This window comes from Rhinatrema bivittatum, chromosome 16 (genome assembly GCF_901001135.1).
Source record: "Rhinatrema bivittatum chromosome 16, aRhiBiv1.1, whole genome shotgun sequence".
Taxonomy (NCBI): Eukaryota; Metazoa; Chordata; class Amphibia; order Gymnophiona; family Rhinatrematidae; genus Rhinatrema; species Rhinatrema bivittatum.
This window is the reverse complement of record NC_042630.1, coordinates 26,307,667-26,328,444: the sequence shown is the minus strand read 5'-3', so window position 1 is coordinate 26,328,444 and position 20,778 is coordinate 26,307,667. Positions and strand designations below refer to the sequence as shown.

General features: G+C 46.4%; 1 protein-coding gene across 1 annotated transcript; it reads right to left on the bottom strand.

Annotated features, from left to right (window-relative positions):
* Positions 1-915: 915 nt before the first annotated feature.
* S100A11 (S100 calcium binding protein A11) lies at positions 916-14,689 on the bottom strand. Its single transcript, XM_029579415.1, has 5 exons — positions 14,512-14,689; positions 5,473-5,622; positions 4,539-4,709; positions 2,438-2,596; positions 916-1,426 (listed from the first exon to the last, which is right to left on the bottom strand). The coding sequence occupies exons 1-5, from the start codon at positions 14,512-14,514 to the stop codon at positions 1,253-1,255; spliced, it is 657 nt and encodes a 218-aa protein (XP_029435275.1). The 5' UTR covers positions 14,515-14,689; the 3' UTR covers positions 916-1,252.
* Between the last annotated feature and the right edge of the window lie 6,089 nt (positions 14,690-20,778).

The window sequence follows — 20,778 nt, the reverse complement described above, 5'->3', positions numbered from 1 at the left end:
ACTATAAGAGTGTCCCTTCCACTCGCTCTCCCTACTCCCCTGGCCCCTTTGCCCTCTCAGGTCCCAATGCCTCCACCTCTAGGATCAACCCCTTCCAGAGTTTGACCGCTCTCTCAGTACTGCCCCTCACACAGGCTCTCTGTCCTCCTCTCTAGTGCACATACACACCCTCTCATTCTCTTGCACACATACATGCCCTCAGACCAGGTCCCTCTCATACACATACTCCCTCACACACCCCTTCACACAGGCTCCCTCTCACAGACAAGCATCCTCACATACACAATCCCTTTTTCACACACCAGCTCCCACTCTCTCACACACAATCTCCTCACATAGGTTCCTCTCTCCAGAACCCTCACTCGTGCTCTCAGCCCCCCCCCCCAGGCTCGAAATCTCATTTGCGGCATGCTGGGGCCTTCATCTTCATTGCGAACAGGACTGTTTCGCTTGCAGCATGCAGGGGTCTCCTCCATCTTTGCTATTTTCTGCACAGAATTCCCTCCGGGACTAAAAGATGGAGAGAAGTGGTAGGCAAGAGCAAATCTGTGCATATGGGGCTGTGGTATAAGAGTCTAAGTCTTGTCTTCCCCTTGAACACAATATTCTAAATGGCTTACATTGTTGCTCAATGGTCCTATACTAATTGCTCCCCCTACGTTCCTCAATCACTGTCCCCATGGTCAATGCTCCCCAGGCTGAGCCTTCTCCCCCCCTCTGTTCTGTTGATGGGTCCTGGCCTCTCTGTCCCCTAAGCTGAGCAGTCTTCCAGATGATTATACACACTGTTCCCCCCCAGCCCCATTTGTATTGGTTAGAGATTGCTATTCTATGAAAGTGAAAATAGACATTTACTCTCCCCTCCCAGTTGGAGTCTGCCCTGACTGGTTTTACTTTTTAACAAGTTGGAGCAGATTATTTTTGTACCAATTTTATTAACACAAATTAAGCACAGACACAGCTTTACAGGCAGTTGATGTAGATGAGAGAGAGAGACATATAGGAACAGAGCAGGGATAGATAGCTTTTTACAGATAATATTACATACAAATGCAATATTATTTACAACATAAGTCAGATCATTACAAGGTCCCTGCTCAAAAGAGCTTACAATCTACAGCAGAGGACCAGGAGGTTACATGACTTGCTCAAGGTTATAGTGGCGTGATAAGAGGAATTGGAGCTGATCTCAGCCCCCTTCACCCCTTTTGAGCCAGTACTTAATGCTGGCTTCCCTGCTATAAAGGTGAATTCACTTTTTGGTTTTACCTTGATCTGCAAGAATAGATTGGTGGCAGGAGCATGAAAAGCCACCAATAAGATTCAGAAACTCCTGGAAGTCCAGCTGACCATCCTTCTGACCATCTGATGCACTGCCATCCAGTCTACTCATCATCTTCTTCAAGAGATTGGGGTCCTTCTGGTTCTGTAACAAGCGAGGAATAGAAACATGATGGTAGAAAGACCCTATGGCTTACTTAGTCTGCCCATCTACAATCCCACTCAGAGATCCTCCTTTTACCTCACATTTTCTTGCATTTAAATACTGTTCCTTTCTCTATCATCGCCACAGAGCAGCTGTTCATGCATCCATCATCCTCTCTCTAAAGCAGTATTTCCTTAGGTTACTCCTGAGCATTGTCCCTTTCACGCTCACCTCAAGAATACTGCTTCACAGCCTAGGTAGCCATTGTTTAAGCCGATTGGGCAAAGGGAGTGATGTCACAGCTGCAATCCAAGGCCCACGTTACTGGGAAATTAGCACGAGGTCAGAGCAGAGATCTCTCAATAGAAGGCCAGGGCTCCCTCTATCACATGGGCAGGAAAATGTGAGAACAATTCCCAAAGTCCTGCACCAGCAGCAGCTGAGGATTTGGGGGGGTGAATTGAATTCAAACAACCACCAACACGGACCCTGACTTTTAGGGTCTGGGCTACTGATATGCACAGGACTGCTTCTATGGCCAATGCCATAAGCAAAGCACTGTTAATTTTCAAGAACACCCATCACCCAGTAAAAATCTTAGCTAATAGTAAATCTATGGTTACTTAGGGATAACTGCAAGGAGTGGCAGTTTCTACCCTTAAGAGAAACATGGGGGTAACCGGCACAGCTGATACTACCATAAAGAAGCTTGCCGGGCAGATTGGATGGATCATTTGGTCCTTTTCTGCCATAGTTACTATATAAAGTCTAAGAAAAGGAAAGCAAGGTCTCAGTCTGGGATGTAAAATTGGACTTCAGAGCGGGCACCCTGATCCTTAAACCTTACCTATCCAGATAAGGCAACTCTCCCCTCCCAGGAGGGAAGTCTGCTACCCTGGGTTTCCACAGCTACCCCCCTATGGATGCAGATGCAAGCACTCCCCAGGCAGGGACTTCAGGATATTGGAAGCCCCACCACCTCCCTGTATCACGAGGGACAAGCGCACGCACCTGTGTGAAGGCCGCAAGCTCCATTTTCATGAAGTTCTCAAACTCCGCGAAGGACATCTTGCAGCTGTCTTTATCCTTGCCGGCGTAGCTATGGAAGAGGACGATCAGCTTCTCAATGCACCATTCTGTGTCCGTCGAATTTTTGGAGGTGAGCTGAGACTGCACAAAGGAGAAAGGGGGATAAGAGGGCTTTGAAGAGTCTCTCTCTCTCAGTATCCCCTTTAGCACAGCTCAGGAGGTTCAGCTTTTTTATGCGCTAGTCTGATCAGTTCCACTCCATGGCATCGCATGGACACGGACCTAGGGCTGCCTCAGAGGTGCAGCCGTGTGTGAGCCTTGGGGAGCTGTGCCCTCACTTTTACCTCAGTAACAGGGTCTTGTGCCTTCTGAGTCAGCTGTTTAAAGATGCAGCAGTTAGAGGCTCTGGAGGCATTGGCATCACTGCCAGGCAATGATCCCCTGTGCCTTTAAGGAGGCCAAATTGAACAGAAACCACCACTGGGCTTGGGGTAGAAAGGCAAACGTTTGTTTACTTTGGAAAGTATTTTTTTTATCCCTTCCTTCTCTGCCCCTTCAGAAATGCCTGGCCTGGGTGGAAGCCTATTTATATAATTGCTCTGCAGCAGCCTGAGGGATTAACATTTGTGTATAAAATAGGTAGATGTCTTAACCCCAGAGGGAAAAAGAAACAGCAAAGACAGGGCAAGGAGACCGTGAAGAGGTAGGAGATGCAAGGGCATGGGACAAACACAGAAGCTCCCTACTGGCTACATGCTGGAAAAGGAAGAAAAAAAAAGGGGTAACCCGTGTTAGCTGAGGTAACTTGCATGCAGCACAAGTTACAACCTCCCCGCCCCCCAAAAAAAGATCTTGCTAGGCAGACTGGATGAAGCGTTTGGGCCTTTTTCTGTTAACATTTCCCATGAGATAGTGAGTGTTGCCCGACATTAAGAGGCTTTTGTAGCCAGTGCTATGAAGACCCACACTGTATGGGGTAAGGGATGGGAGCATGGCAGGGTGAGGCTGCCACAGACATTCAGTTCTGGCTGTGCCCTCTGTCTTCTGGTAGAAACAGAGAAGGAGGGACATATCCTGTTCTCTGCAGCCCTCCTAGATAAATCTCACCGCACACTTCCTGACCAGTGAAGAATCAAACAGGAAGCAGCCATGTTGCTGTAGAAAGCAGGAACTAGCAGCTCTGCTGCACCCTGGCGCAATGCCATCCTGCACAGGGACCCCTGGGCCACTCTCTTTGGTGGCCGGGCCACTCTTTAGAGCTTTTGCCCGAGGCCTGCCTTCCAGCCCTTGCACTCGGTATCTCTGGAAAGAACTAGAGACCTGTTTGTGTGGGCAGACACTGGAGCTTGGGGATTAAGGCCCGCACCCCCGAAATTGTTCTTGAACTGTGAAAAGGCAGAAGTTACATTGTTTTAAATGAAGGCCTGGAAGAAGGTGGGTGAGGGGAGGGCTGGCTGGGCACAAAGTATTCAGAGTGGGAGAGCTGAGGGCACAGCCCGATCCCCTGCACTGGAGGGGAGGGGGGGGGGGGGGGGGAGAGCACTGTCCTGACTCCAGCAGGATCTGCCACGCCTGGGTTGGGCTTTTCCTGCTGCCTTCTTGCCCCTCCTCCTTTTCTAAAGGTACCTGGCCCTGCCCATTTCTCATTTTGCCTTTTTTGGGAGGAGAGGCAGTATGTAACCCCCCCCCCATATATCAGAAGCCTGTGACCAGGCTGAGTCACTGCCCGGATAAAGGCAGGTCCAGCCCAAGACGAGGTGCTGTCTGGAGACCCTGCCCCATCCTAATGCCCTCCCCCACCCAAGAACCTCTCTTCCTGCTGACCTACAGCCCACTCCCTGACTGCTCCTGGTCAGTACAGAGACCCTCGGGCAGCTCATCTGATTGACTGCTGTTTTGGGATGGAGTGTGGTTTGCAGCTTCAGCCTTGCCATGGTGTGGGTGTGATCAGGGTGAGGGGGGGTGAGCAATGTCTGCTGGAGTCGGGGAAGTGCTGCTGGTTTGCTTGACTACTGTAACGCTTTAAAAACAGGGCAGAGCCGCACTCTCCTCAGATTCCTACACAAAAAACATCTGCCTTCACCTGTTGCATTACTTTACCACCTGCAACCAGAGACTGGTCGCAGGAGACTGTCAAACCACCAGTGAGGTTCAGAAATTCCTGGAAGTCCAGATAACCATCTTTCTGGCCACCCGATGCACTGCCATCCAGGTTGCACATCATCCTCTTCAAGGTATTTGGGTCCTTTTGGTTCTGTAAAGGGACAGAGGAACAGAAATATAGGGACATGATGGCAGGAGACCTCTGCCCATCCACACCAAACTATTCAGATTTACAATGCCACTACTCCCACTCCTAGATCCTGTGTTTATCCCATGCTTTCTTGAATTCAGTTACTGTTCCTGTCTCCACCATGCATCCACTACCCCTCTCTGTGATGCAATATTTCCTTAGGTTACTCCTGAGTATTGTCCCTTTCACCCTCACCCCAAGAAGAGAGTGCTTTATAGTCTGGGTAGCCATTGTTGCAAGCAGATTGGCCAAAGGGAGTGGACTGGTGATGTCACAGCTGCATTACAAGGCCCACGTTGCAGTGAGCTCATGCTGCTTTCCCTGTAGAGATCTCTCAAGAGATGGCCAGTGCTCCCTCTATCACATGGGCAGGAAGATGCGAGAACAATTCCCATAACAAAAAGTCCTGCACCAGCAGCAGCAGCAGCTGAGGACAGGATGTCTTAGCAGAAGCCTAAGAAAAGGAAACCATGCTCTAATTCCGGGATGCAATATTGCACTTCAGAGCTGGCACCCGGATGCTTAGGCCTTTCCTGTCCAGATAAGACTCCCCTCCCCGGAGCTGGAAGGGCAGCCTTCCCTCCTGGCCCTGCCCTACCATTGGTTTCCACAGCTACCCCCATGGATGCAGACACAGCACTCCCCAGGCAGGGGACTTCAGGGGTTTGGAAGGGCTGCACAAGCCCCACCACCTCCCTGTATCACGAGGGACAAGCATACACACCTGTGTGAAGGCCGCAAGCTCTGTTTTCATGTAGTTCTCAAACTCCTGCATCGACATCTTGTTATCCTTGCCGGCGTACCGTTGGAAGACTGTGATGAGCTTCTCAATGCAGCGCATCGTGTCCGTTGGCTGGGTGGAGCAGGGCTGAGACTGAACAGAGGACAAAGGGACGGTGAAAGGGGAACAAATCTCTCTGCACTGCCGGCTGCCAGTCTATGAAAGCTTTTAGGGGTCTTCCAAGAAATGAGGAGTATGAGCGTCTCTCTCCAGATAGGGCTGGATTTACTATAGAAGAGGTGGTAACCACATTAGGGGTTAAACTTGACTCTTGTCATTTAATCCTCGTCTTTCCAGGCTAGATGAAAAGTCCCTTCATTACAGACTCTCTATTCTGAGACTCCAGCCCTGGCTAGATATTTCTTAGTTGCTCTGTTCCATGGCCTTCCTGTGCATGCTATTCATTGCTTACAAACTGATTAAAAAATGCAGCTGCCAAAATAATATTTGGGAAGAGAAAGTTCACTCACAGATCACTACTTTTGCCAGAGTTGCACTGGTTACCTATCGCCTCAGGAATGCAATTTAAAGTTCGTGATTCTATGCAGAGGCTCACCCTCTATCTTCCTAACAAGAGTCATTGAAGCTTCCTTCACTCGCAGATCTTTTTGAAAAGTTTTTCTTCTGCATCTTCCATTTTGGAATTTCTTGCCCTTAGTCCTAGGACTGGAAAAGCATTACTTGATATTTAAAAAAAACAATTAAATGCGTATTTTTGGGGGTTTTTTCCCCAAAAACTCAACAACTTGTGTATGTGATGTTATAGTTGCACAGGTATTAATTTAGACTATTTTTACAAATATTTGTGAGGCTTAGTATTTGTTCCCATCTCAGTGGGAGTCCAAGTGTTTCACATATTAAACAAGGTTTTAGATTTTAATTTTTTCCTCTGTATCATTCATGAAGTGGTTTAACCATTTTAAACCTGATTTTGATTTATAATTTTTACCTAGGTTATAGTGTATATTATGATATTATTTGAGAAATTGTACTATACTATTAGTTGTAAATTGATTTGATTTGTTCTACAGAAATGCAAATAAGAAAATTAAATGAACTAAACTAAAACTAACCAGTATCTCCTTAGCACAGCTCAGGAGGTTCAGCTTTTTTATGCGCTAGTCTGATCAGTTCCACTCCATGGCATCGCATGGACACGGACCTAGGGCTGCCTCAGAGGTGCAGCCGTGTGTGGGCCTTGGGGAGCTGTGCCCTCACTTTTACCTCAGTAACAGGGTCTTGTGCCTTCTGAGTCAGCTGTTTAAAGATGCAGCAGTTAGAGGCTCTGGAGGCATTGGCATCACTGCCAGGCAATGATCCCCTGTGCCTTTAAGGAGGCCAAATTGAACAGAAACCACCACTGGGCTTGGGGTAGAAAGGTAAACGTTTGTTTACTTTGGAAAGTATTTTTTTATCCCTTCCTTCTCTGCCCCTTCAGAAATGCCTGGCCTGGGTGGAAGCCTATTTACATAATTGCTCTGCAGCAGCCTGAGGGATTAACATTTGTGTATAAAGTAGGTAATTACCTTAACCCTAGAGGAAGAGAGAGACAGCAGAGAAAGGGCAGGGAGACTGAAGAGACAGAAGATGCAAGGGCAGGATGTAAGTGAAAAAGAGGGGGGTAACCCGCACAGAGCAGCACTTTCTACCCTTAACCCGGAGGGAGGCATGGAGTAACCCGCACAGAGCAGCACTTTCTACCCTTAACCCGGAGGGAGGCATGGAGTAACCCGCACAGAGCAGCACTTTCTACCCTTAACCCGGAGGGAGGCATGGAGTAACCCACACAGAGCAGCACTTACTACCCTTAACCCGGAGGGAGGCATGGAGTAACCCGCACAGAGCAGCACTTACTACCCTTAACCCGGAGGGAGGCATGGAGTAACCCGTACAGGGGTGCACTTACTACCCTTAACCCGGAGGGAGGCATGGAGTAACCCGCACAGAGCAGCACTTTCTACCCTTAACCCGGAGGGAGGCATGGAGTAACCCGCACAGAGCAGCACTTTCTACCCTTAACCCGGAGGGAGGCATGGAGTAACCCGCACAGAGGTGCACTTACTACCCTTAACCCGGAGGGAGGCATGGAGTAACCCGCACAGAGCAGCACTTACTACCCTTAACCCGGAGGGAGGCATGGAGTAACCCGCACAGAGCAGCACTTACTACCCTTAACCCGGAGGGAGGCATGGAGTAACCCGCACAGAGGTGCACTTACTACCCTTAACCCGGAGGGAGGCATGGAGTAACCCGCACAGAGGTGCACTTACTACCCTTAACCCGGAGGGAGGCATGGAGTAACCCGCACAGCGGTGCACTTACTACCCTTAACCCGGAGGGAGGCATGGAGTAACCCGCACAGAGCAGCACTTTCTACCCTTAACCCGGAGGGAGGCATGGAGTAACCCGCACAGAGGTGCACTTACTACCCTTAACCCGGAGGGAGGCATGGAGTAACCCGCACAGAGCAGCACTTACTACCCTTAACCCGGAGGGAGGCATGGAGTAACCCGCACAGAGGTGCATTTACTACCCTTAACCCGGAGGGAGGCATGGAGTAACCCGCACAGAGCAGCACTTACTACCCTTAACCCGGAGGGAGGCATGGAGTAACCCGCACAGAGCAGCACTTACTACCCTTAACCCGGAGGGAGGCATGGAGTAACCCGCACAGAGCAGCACTTACTACCCTTAACCCGGAGGGAGGCATGGAGTAACCCGCACAGAGCAGCACTTACTACCCTTAACCCGGAGGGAGGCATGGAGTAACCCGCACAGAGGTGCACTTACTACCCTTAACCCGGAGGGAGGCATGGAGTAACCCGCACAGAGGTGCACTTACTACCCTTAACCCGGAGGGAGGCATGGAGTAACCCGCACAGAGCAGCACTTACTACCCTTAACCCGGGGGCATGGAGTAACCCGCACAGAGCAGCACTTACTACCCTTACTTGAAGGCATAAGGGCAGGGCCGATGTTAGCTATTTTGCTGCCCTGTGCGAACAGTTATTGTGCTGTCCCCACCCTACATACTTCATTCAGTCTCAGCCTCAGGTCTGCCAAAAAAAAGCCCATCTGCTTCCAACAACCTAAAGTTTAAAACTGTCACCCCTCTACTCTCTGGGTCTTCACTCCCTCCCCTGGAACCCATTTCTGGTGCAAGAGTATTAGGTGCCCTAGACAAATCTTATACCCTTGCACCCTGCCTCCTGCTCTCTCCATGTACACACTTAAAAATTATGCATTTATAACAGGTTTTACATGAAAAAGAGAATAGTCAAAGTACAGTCTTCTGAGAAACAAAACAACTCAAAAAACTATCAGAAATATTTGGATGCATTTCTTTGGTGCCAATCAGAAAACCCTACAAAAAGATACCTGGAACTCATATAGCATTAGGGCTACTGTAATGCATGTTAGGTGTAGGCTTGATCCTCAAAAAGCCATGAGTAAATTACAATTAAAATGCATATATTATACCAGGCCCTAAAATACCAATACACCTCATATTAAGAAAACAAAATGAAACCCAGCTGTTATATATTCCTAAATGCTAGCAGAATACCCCTCCTCGATCACACATGCAGAACACAGGCAGACCCTCACCAAATACAGGAAAAAGAAACAAGGTATAAATAGAAACATGCAGGCAAAAGCTGAATAGGAAAACCACAACAAGTCAGACTCTATGCAATGCAACAATGGAAAAAACAGAAACTACCAATCTCCAGACATTAAATAAAATCAAGAAATATAATACATTAATCCTAATAGTATAAACATACTAAAAGAATATTTCAAAACAGCTGGTGAATGGAAGATCTAATGCATATAGGAAGATAATGCATATAATGGAATCTAATATAAATCTAATGCATATAGGAAGATAATGCATATAATGGAAGATCTGATGCATATAGGGAAAAATAACCCATGCTATAATTACACGATGTTGGGTTCCATATTAGGTGCTACAACCCAAGAAAGAGATCTAGGTGTCATAGTGGATAACACATTGAAATCGTCGGTTCAGTGTGCTGCGGCAGTCAAAAAAGCAAACAGAATGTTGGGAATTATTAGAAAAGGAATGATGAATAAAACGGAAAATGTCATAATGCCTCTGTATCGCTCCATGGTGAGACCGCACCTTGAATACTGTGTACAATTCTGGTCGCCGCATCTCAAAAATGATATAATTGCGATGGAGAAGGTACAGAGAAGGGCTACCAAAATGATAAGGGGAATGGAACAACTCCCCTATGAGGAAAGACTAAAGAGGTTAGGACTTTTCAGCTTGGAGAAGAGACGACTGAGGGGGGATATGATAGAGGTGTTTAAAATCATGAGAGGTCTAGAACGGGTAGATGTGAATCTGTTATTTACTCTTTCGGATAGTAGAAAGACTAGGGGACACTCCATGAAGTTAGCATGGGGCACATTTAAAACTAATCGGAGAAAGTTCTTTTTTACTCAACGCACAATTAAACTCTGGAATTTGTTGCCAGAGAATGTGGTTCGTGCAGTTAGTATAGCTGTGTTTAAAAAAGGATTGGATAAGTTCTTGGAGGAGAAGTCCATTACCTGCTATTAAGTTCACTTAGAGAATAGCCACTGCCATTAGCAATGGTTACATGGAATAGACTTAGTTTTTGGGTACTTGCCAGGTTCTTATGGCCTGGATTGGCCACTGTTGGAAACAGGATGCTGGGCTTGATGGACCCTTGGTCTGACCCAGTATGGCATTTTCTTATGTTCTTCTTATGTTCTTATGTTCTTAATAATTAAAAACTCAAACTATGTTTTAAATTTCTCAAACACCAATAAAATATTTCAAAACTGCATCCAAAAATTAAAACTAATAAGGATAAAATTATTCACGCTCTCCATACCTACAAACTTTTGATTTCCAGTCATTCCGAGAGTGTAGTGGATTAGTGAGTGAGGGATGCATGAACTCTCTCCTTGCTCTCATTTATTTTATTTGTTTATCGAGTTTTATATACTGTCGTTCGGTTTCGCCATCACAACGGTTTACAAAGTTTCGATGTTTAACAGAGTTTCCAAAGATTCCTGTGATTGTTAGCATGAATATTGTAGGCTTTATATATGAAGCTCAGATTTCAAACTATACAGTTTGTTATGTATTGTATTACGCGCTTGCATTGGTTCCACATGTTTGTATAGTGCCAGTAGGAGTGAAGTAATATCTGAGAGTCATTGGGTGTTTGTTTTGGTAGGCTTTGGTGAACATCCAGGTTTTTAGTTCTTTTTTTGAAGGTTTTTAAATTTTGTTGTGTTCTAAGTTCGGTTGGGAGGGTGTTCCACAGTTTGGGACTTCCTAGGGATATGGCTCTCTTCCGAGTTGAAGTAAGTTGTTTGAAACGAGTAGGTGGAATCTTTATTAGGCCTTTGTTAGCTGAGCGGAGGTTTCTTTTTGGGGAATGTAGTTTTATAGATGTCCTTAGCCAGTTTGTTTGTTTTTTGTATATTATTTTGTGTAATATGGATAGTATTTTGTATTCTATCCTAAATTTTATTGGGAGCCAGTGTAGTGAAATAAGGGTAGGGGTAATGTGATCGTGTTTTTTAGTTCCAGTGAGTATTCTGGTGGCTGTATTTGAGGATTTGGACTGGTCGGATGGTGGTGAGTGGTAAGTTGAATAGCAGGGAGTTGCAGTAGTCCAGGTTGTAAAAGATGAGTAGTTGAAGGACTGTTCTGAAGTCGTTGGGGGATAGGAAAGGTTTTAGACGGCATAGGGTTCAGGGTCTGTGATATCCGTCTGATTTTAGAAGTGATGTGGTTCTTGTCAATTATGACTCCTAGGTTGCAGGCATTAGTGACAGGTGAGATTGCAGCTTTTTAGTTCATTAAGTTGAGAAGCATTGTTCATTTGCTTTCCCCCTCATACACACACACTTTCCCTCTTACATACATTCTCAGATTTTCACACATGTTCACATCTGTTCCCTCCTACATACTCTCACAAGATCCCCCTCTCTCACATAAACATGCTCAGACACATACATGTTCAGTAGGGGTGTGCATTCGGATTGACCGCATTAGTAAAACGCAACTCATATTTTTTTTTTACTTAAAAAATTGATTCGACATAAACGATCGGATTTCCCACATATCGAACATAGATATGTTCGATATGTGGGAAATTGCGATTGTTGAGCCAAAATAAAAATATAAACCCCCTCACCCTCCTTAATCCCCCCCCCCCCGACTTACCACAACTCCCTGGTGATGGAGCGAGGAGTGAGGACGCCATTTCTGCAATCCTTGGCGAGAAGCATGTGACGTCGGCGGCACGTCGAGTGACGCCGGCGTCACGTGATTCCCGGCTCGTTCGCGCCGGATGGCTCGTTCGGCCCAAAAAGAACTTTTGGCCAGCTTGGGGGGGTCAGGAGGCCCCCCCAAGCTGGCCAAAAGTTCTTTTTGGGCCGAACGAGCCGTCCGGCGCGAACGAGCCGGGAATCACGTGACGCTGCGTCACTCGACGTGCCACCGACGTCACATGCTTCTCGCCAAGGATTGCAGAAATGACGTCCTCACTCCTCGCTCGATCACCAGGGAGTTGTGGTAAGTCTGGGGGGGGGGATTAAGGAGGGTGAGGGGGTTTAATTTTTTTTTTTGCACATATGTACATATACCCAACTCATTGGATTTTTTTTATGTCCATATTGGCCGCAAGTGGGACCCCCTTTCGGACATAAAAAATATGAACATAAAATTTTGCTCTGCACATCCCTAATGTTCAGACACACACACACACAAAGAGAACACCCTATGCTTCAATACCTCAACCTTTCCTAATACAAACTAAAGAATTTACTGCTAAAAAAACCCAAACTATTTAGACCTTTTATTCCATCATCCCTAGAGCTTGCATCTATCTGTATTCCCTCACACACACACACACATAGATGCTCAGACACACACATGCTTACACCAAGGCCTCTCCCAGCAGCCCTGGCCCTCCACTTCTGTTGTGGGACAGGTTGGGAACTGTCTTGTGGCTTTTTTTTCCATCTGTCACCTAGGAGTTTGGGAACCATATGGTCCTGCAGGCTGCAACTCCTCATCTTGGCCACGTGGCCCTGCAGCTCCTCCTTATCCTCACCGTGCGGCAGGTTAGGAATCGCTGCACGGCCAGCAGCCCTGCAACTCTATCTTTGCTGCACGGCAGGTTGCGAACCGCCACGTGGCCCTCCAGCTCCTCTTCTTCGCCACGCAGCAGGTTACGAACCACCGCACGGCCCTACGACAGCTCCTCCTTTGTCATGTGGTGGTTTGGGAACCACTGCATGGCCCTGCAACTTCCTCCTGTTCATTGCAGAGCCTTGCAGATCCTCCTTTCTTCTCCTTGCGGCAGTGCCTGCAGCTCACTTAACTCGGTGGTGGTACTCAGGCCGCTGCCCCCTTTAGGCTGCTGCCCTATGCAAATGCACGGCTTGCTCGGTGGGTTGCGCCGGTCCTGCATAGGGGTAACCTGCAGAGATCTGCACTTACTACCCTTATCTGAAGGCACGGAGTAACCTGCACAAAGCAGCATGTACTATTTTAACAGACGGTAATGGGGGTAACTTGATATAGCACAAGTTACAACTTCTTCCCCCCCCAAAAAAAATAAGATATCTTGCTGGGCAGACTGGATGAAGCATTTGGGCCTTTTTCTGTTAACATTTCCCATGAGATAGTGAGTGTTGCCCGACATTAAGAGGCTTTTGCAGCCAAGTGCTATGAAGACCCACACTGTATGGGGTAAGGGATGGGAGCATGGCAGGGTGAGGCTGCCACAGACATTCAGTTCTGGCTGTGCCCTCTGTCTTCTGGTAGAAACAGAGAAGGAGGGACATATCCTGTTCTCTGCAGCCCTCGTAGATAAATCTCACCGCACACTTCCTGACCAGTGAAGAATCAAACAGGAAGCAGCCATGTTGCTGTAGAAAGCAGGAACCTAGCAGCTCTGCTGCACCCTGGCGCAATGCCATCCTGCACACGGAGATCAGCACAGGGACCCCTGGACCACTCTCTTCGGTGGCCGGGCCACTCTTTAGAGCTTTTGCCCGAGGCCTGCCTTCCAGCCCTTGCACTCGGTATCTCTGGAAAGAACTGAAGACCTGTTTTGTGTGGGCAGACACTGGAGCTTGGGGATTAAGGCCCGCACCCCCGAAATTGTTATTGAACTGTGAAAAGGCAGAAGTTACATTGTTTTAAATGAAGGCCTGGAAGGTGGGTGAGGGGAGGGCTGGCTGGGCACAAAGTATTCAGAGTGGGAGAGCTGAGGGCACAGCCCGATCCCCTGCACTGGGGGGGGGTGAGAGACAGCAAGTCTGAAGTGAGTCAGGGAGGGAGGAAAGAACCAGATTATTAAACCAGTAATATGAATGGGGGGGGGGGGGGGGTGAGACAGCAAGTCTGAAGTGAGTCAGGGAGGGAGGAAAGAACCAGATTATTAAACCAGTAATATGAATGGGGGGGGGGGGGGGGGGAGACAGCAAGTCTGAAGTGAGTCAGGGAGGGAGGAAAGAACCAGATTAGGAAAGCAGTAATATGAATAGGGGAGGGGGGGGGGGGGGGGGGAGGAGAGCACTGTCCTGACTCCAGCAGGATCTGCCACGCCTGGGTTGGGCTTTTCCTGCCGCTCCCCCATCATCCCTGCAAGTCCCGGCCCATTTCTCATTTTGCCTTTTTTGGGAGAAGCAGCAGTCTGTACCCCCTCCCCCTCCCCCATCAGAAGCCCGTGACCAGGCTGAGTCATCTCTAGCCCCGCTAGTATCACTGCCCGGATAAAGGCGACTCCAGCCCAAACTTGGGGCGCTGTCCGGAAACCCTCGCCTATCCCGATGTCAGGGAGTGCCACTTCTCTCCAGCTCTTCTCCTCTTCCCCTCTCCCCCCACTCTCTCTGCCCCTGTCCGCTCCGGAGTCCCCCCTCAGGGCAGCTCTCCGGGATGGCTCGCAGCGCCAGACTCACCATGGTGAGCTCGGGGTGCGAGGAGCAGCGTCCGCAGTGATGGAGAGGAGGGGAGCCGTGTCCGCTACTGGCAAGAGGAGGAGTGGGGCGTCCGCTGAAGCGCTTTAAAAGGAGGCCGAGCCGAGCCCGCCCCGCTAGAGCCGCTCCCACATTCCTCTTCTGCACAAACAAGCTCTGCCCTCACCTGCCGCATTTCTGCTCTGCCCCGGAGCCCCGTCCTCTAAAAGAGAGCCAGCGGCCCTGCCCTGAGCCCCTCCCAAGGGCGCCGTCTCAGTCTGCAGATCCTGCAGGGTGCAGTTGTGCGTTTCATCATCCGAAATGCAGACTATTAGTCTGCTAGCGCAGGCTTGAGGCTGCAGCACAGACAGATGTAAAGGGACCTCGGGATAAGGTTAATCAGAAACAGGGGGGATTGCTGTTTTCACAGTTATGGGAGGGGGGCTGTGCATAAAATCCGGACATGCCACCTCTGCAGCGCTTGTGGGTAGCAAGCAAACTTTCAGATGGTTGGAAGTCCGCATGAGGTCAGAAGTACATGCACAAGTGTTTTGTAAGTGCTGTGCCCACATACTGTTACACTTTGTGGAGTCACAGAAATGAAATCGCCCTTTATTTTATTCATATTCTGCTTTTCAAGCACTTGCCTTTTGTATGCAGTTTTGGATAGTGAAGCTGGTGATTAAAAGTACACACATAAGTCTTTTTGTAAATGGAGTAGAGGGTATGTTAGAAAAGACCTGCCTCTGCACATATGTTACAGATATTTAATGCATAAAATATATACATATACCTTTATAAAACCGGTACAGAAACTCTTGCATTAAAAAAAGTGTGCATACTGACACATATGTGTGTACCTTTGGGGCAGGGATATTTGGTATTTTAGAAACCATACCACTGTTGCCATACAGTTTAGATGCAGCGGCTTATGTACATATCTGCTTAGTTACAGACACCACTGGAAGTTACCCTCCCTCTATTCACTTTCCCCTTTACTTCCTGGTGTGTTTCTTAGACTACTGAAAGCATAACACAGAAATAACACCAGCCTTTCTGATACAAAAGAATAGACAGACTCTATTTATTTATTTATTTATTTAACAGTTTTATATACCGAAATTCTTGTAAGGGTTTACAAATCAGTTCGGTTTACATTGAACAGAAACAGTGCTTCAGTAAATGAAAGCAATTACATTGAACATTGACAGAGCTTCAAATGTGAAACAATTACAAAGAACTAAAAATAAAATATCTTATTAACCAAAAACAAGCAGAATAACATTTAACATTTGTACAGAAAACAATGTCTCAAAGAGAGTAAATATAAAACATATGTGATCGCAGAGGCTTAGGTCTTGGACTAAGCTACAGAAAACTAGGGGTTGACGCTAAGGTATAGCACCAAACTGAAATCTTGGAACAGAGGGGCATAAGGGTGTCACTGTACAAATATAATAAACGGCTAGTGGAGTGAGGATTAGGTATGTGAACCGTAGTGAAGGCAACAGGAGCTAAGTAGAGGAGCAAATCTGAACATGAAATTTTTGACTAAGGAGATATAAATGAATAGGAAAAGTGTAAATACTGCTGAGGAACGGGGAGGAATTTAATTCAGAGGATTATCTGAATGGGAAAAGGCCTGATTGAACAACCAGGTTTTGAGTCTTTTCTTAAAAGTAACCGGGCAGTGTTCTAGCCGTAGGTCTGGAGGGAGAGAATTCCAGTGTTTTGGACCAGACGCTGAGAGGGCTCTCATTCCTGAAGTTGTTTTTAGAAAGGGAACTTGGAGGGTGTCTTTATATGCTGCTCTTACTGGCCTGGATGGTAAGTGCAGTCTGAGAGGGAACTTGAGATCCAAAGGTGTGATGTTGAAAATTGCTTTGTGGATGATGGTTAGAACTTTGAACAGTATTCTGAAATTGATAGGGAGCCAGTGGAGGATCTTCAGAATGGGGGTGATGTGGTCCCATTTTTTGGATCTGGTTAGAATCCTGGCAGCGGCATTTTGTACCATCTGTAATGGCTTGATAGTATTTGCAGGGAGGCCGATCAGGAGTGAGTTGCAATAGTCTATCTTTGAGAAAATGATTGCCTGAAGTACTGTATGGAAGTCTTGGAAGTGGAGGAGAGGTCTGAGTCATTTTAAAACTTGGAGTTTGAAAAAGCAGTCCTTGGTGGTGGTGTTGATGAAGCTTTTGAAGTTAAGTTGTTTATCCATGAGGACTCCTAAATTTCTGACTTCGGAGGAGAAGGAAGGAAGGGTTGCAGGAAGTGGGTTAAGCTGTGTGAAATTGCCGTCGTGTGAGATAAGTAGATATTCCATCTTTTTTGTGTTCAGGATCAAGTTAAGGCTTGATAGAAGGTTGTTTATTGACTTGAGGCAGGTGTCCCAAAACTCGAGGGTTTTGCTTAATGATTTGGTAATTGGTAAGAGAATTTGTACGTCGTCTGCGTACAGATAGAAGATTAGATTAAGACTAGTGAGGAGATGGCAGAGAGGGAGGAGGTAGATATTGAAGAGGGTTGGGGATAGCGAAGAGCCCTGGGGAACTCCCAACGTAGAGCCGACAGGTAGGGATTCTTCACTGCTGATTTTGACCTTGTAGGTCCTGTTTTGAAGGAATGACTTGAACCAGCTTAGGGCGGTCCCGACATGATCATGTTTTGAGGAGATGAGAGGTCTTGACGGTGGAGACGCCATTTGAAAGATGTGAGAGGTCCCGACGGTGGAGAAAAAAAAGTTATAAACTCCCCTGATGAAGAAAAAGGATTGTATCGAAACACGATCATGTCGGGAGACACCTGAACAAAAAAGCTAAGCTGATCGGGCGCTCTCTATACGTAGAAATAAGGGGGCGTGTAAATGAATACATAGGTGGCGCATAAAAAAACTGCGGCTGAGAAAATTAAATAACTGTTAACAAAAAATCAGAACAGAGACGCTTTAAGAGACGCTGAGCGAGCATATATATATATAAAATAAAAAAAACTGGGACTCTGAGAAGGTCAGAAGTGACTAATTGTTATGTAGAAACAGGAAACGTTGACGAGGTTAACACCTATTATAACAATTTGCTGAAGACGATGAAACATTCGAATGAACTTTGAATAATATTGAGCTTTGTTAGCCATTTTTAAACACTTTTTCACATAATTTGTTTTTCACGATTTTTTCATACAAAAACTTTTTTCAAAAAAAGATTTCAAGGTAGGATGGAGGTTGGTCTATGATTATAAAATGAAGAATTCTGTGTACAAGGCCGAGGAGGCATGCTGCAGTAATGAGTATGGGGTCTTCCTCATCTTACTAAAAACTTTTTCTATACGAATGGCAAAAATGTTTTTCCTATATGAGTGGGGCAAATCGAGAGTTTGTGGTTTGACAATTTTGACCTCACAAACAGCGGGGATTTAGTGTATATTGTCAGACCAGGCCTCTGACATAGGAATATAGCGGTACAGTGTGGCCAGTTCACTGTTACCATGGCAACACCGTGCTATAGCTGTGCCAAATCTAGGGGCCAATGCAATAACTGAGCGTAGAAAATGGGCACTGAGGGTTGAGTGCCCATTTTTCTAAAGTGCGCCCAGCCACCTCTCCTGGGTGCACAATTCAATATTTAAATGAGGGGTTGCGCTAAAAAGGCAGCGCTAGGGAAAAATGTGCGTCCCTAGCGCCTCCTCGGCTGTCAAGCGAGCTGGGAAAACAGACGCTCAATCAAAGACCTACACTGGCTCCCCATCTCCTCCCGCATCTTGTTCAAAACCCTCACCATCACACATAAAGCTATCTACAACCATAACTCCCTTTGGCTCAATTAACCTTTTCTACCGACTCAATCTGCCCGCCCCACCAGAACGAACCTCAAATGCACCCTACAAGTCCCGACACTTAAGAAAGCCCGAATCTCAGCAACAAGGACCCGTGCTCTATCCATTGAGGGCCCCACTCTTTGGAATTCCCTTCCTCCCGACCTCCGTCTCGAGCAATGCCCTTTTAAATTCCGTAAACTGATAAAAACTTGGCTTTTCCGCCAGGCCTTCCCGGATTAACATCTTGTCACCACCTCCTGCCCCCCTCCAGCCTACATAAACTAATAATTTCAGCAACCATGCTAAACCCCTTGTAATCAGTGTAAAGCAACCCTGTAGACCACGCTATCTTATTCAGCCCCAACTGTAAATTTGTAGATCAAGTAATTTTGTATAATCTGGTTAATCTTGTTACTTCTATCCCACTTCTCTCCTTCATTTAGTTTGTTCAGGGTCCGCTGTTGAAACTCTATCAGTTGTCCTCCTCCCCGCCATCCCTGTTAATTGTACTTTCCACCTTTTTTTGTTATTATGTGAACCGATATGATATGTACTTTAATGTCGGTATAGAAAAGCTGTTAAATAAATAAACAAATAAATAAATAAATAAAAAAAAAATCTTTTTTTTTCTCCCGCTACTGTTATAGACACGCACAAGATACACAGCCTGGACCATTTAACTAAATACTGCTTTATTTGGTTCCTTCTACGTAAAATTCGCCACATTGCAAGGGCTCATTGGTCGTGCAGAAAATTTATTGGATTGCGGGGATTAGCCAATAGCCTCATTTATGTGAATTTACATGTGATGAGCGCTATTAGCTATGTGGTGATTTGGATGCGCTAATCCCGTATTGGATCGGGAGTTATGGACACGCGTCCGAAACGCGCATCTAATCGCCGTGTTAAGCCGTGCGCAGCGGCTAGTGGGCGATATTGCATCGGCCTCCTATTGCTACCATAGCACACTACGCTAACCAGCAGGAAGAAGGACGTGAGAGGGCCCCTGTACAGGTCACTGATCAGGCTGGAACACTGTGTTCAGTTCTGGAGGCCGAATCTCACAAAGGATAGAGCCAGGCTAGAGGCGGTCCAGAGGAAGGTGATCAGAACTGTAAGGGGTCTGCTCGGAAAGCCATATGAGACGAGACTGAAGGACCTAGATACCCAGAGCCTAGAGAAGAGGAGAGACAGCAGGGATATGATGCAAATGTTTATATTCCTGAAAGAAGCTGATACACAAGAATCAAACCTTTGCCAGCGGAAAGGAAGCTGCAGAACAAAGTAAGGGCATGATCTGAAGCTCCAAGGGGGGGATAGACTCAGGAACACCGTTAGGGAATGAGTGTTCTCACCACAGTGTATCAGACCCAGTTATTTTTAAGCATTTGATATTTCGTCTTTTCCTAAAGGTGCACCCAAAACGGATTATGGTAACGTAGGATACCGCACAACAGTGGTGCACTGGCATGTTCAATTCAAAGTAGCATCCCTGATTGAGAAGTTACTGAATACTGACACCCTACTATGAGTTTCCAGGCAGACCAGAGCATTGTGCTCAGCAGTTAAATAGCTATTTATTTATTTAAATTTATTTATGCATTGTGCTTTCCAGATTAAAAATTGCTCAGAGCAATATAGAACCAGTACAGTAATCCAATGCACATCAAATAAACATACATAAACATAAGCAAACATAAAAGATGGTACTGCATCTCTGTATGCCTTCTCCAGATTAGCACATTTTATATCCCCATTTGTAGAGCTCATTACCTGAGTCACTTCGCACTATTCGTTTCAAAAAAGCCCTCTTTTTTTGTCAGGCGTTGATATTATTGAACATTGACCTATGTATGTTTCCAGCAGCATCAGTTAATGAACAATGAGTTTTGGACAGATATAATAGTCCTTGTCTTTTTATTTGTTACAGATGTTTTTAGTTTTAGATGTACATTTGAGTTTTCTAAGATTATTTTTAGTTAATGTGCATGTTTCTGTTTTGTGTCTCTTTTTTAAGTATGTACTATTTTTGTAATCCGCTTCAAGCATGTTTGTATGAACGAAGAATGTAAATCTTTTAAAATCAATCAATCCAAGCTGCAATTTGATGACTTTCGTTTGGTAGTACGGGCAATTAGAAATAGAAATATGGCAGAAAAAGACTGTATGGCCCATCCAGTCTGCTCATCCAACCAATTAATTTAGCGTTATAATTCCCATCACTTCCTTAGCGATCCCTTGCATTTATCCCAGGATTTCTTGAATTCAGATATCGTTTTTGTTTCCACCATCTCCACTGGGAGGCTGTTCTGTACATCCACCACCCTCTTGTAAAGAAATATTTCCTAAGACTACTCCTGAATCTACCCCCTTTCAAGCTCATCTCATGATGCCTCGTTCTAGAGCCTCCTTTCCACTGAAAAAAGCTCACCTGCACCGGACTGTTGCAACTCT

Excerpts from the sequence above, each read along its gene's own strand:
- S100A11 (XM_029579415.1), bottom strand. Across the intron at positions 2,597-4,538 it reads GTGGTAAAGTAATGCAACAG|TCTCAGCTCACCTCCAAAAA; the intron begins GTGAAGGCAGAT and ends TCCTTTGTGCAG. Across the intron at positions 1,427-2,437 it reads AGCTTGCGGCCTTCACACAG|AACCAGAAGGACCCCAATCT; the intron begins GTGCGTGCGCTT and ends CGCTTGTTACAG.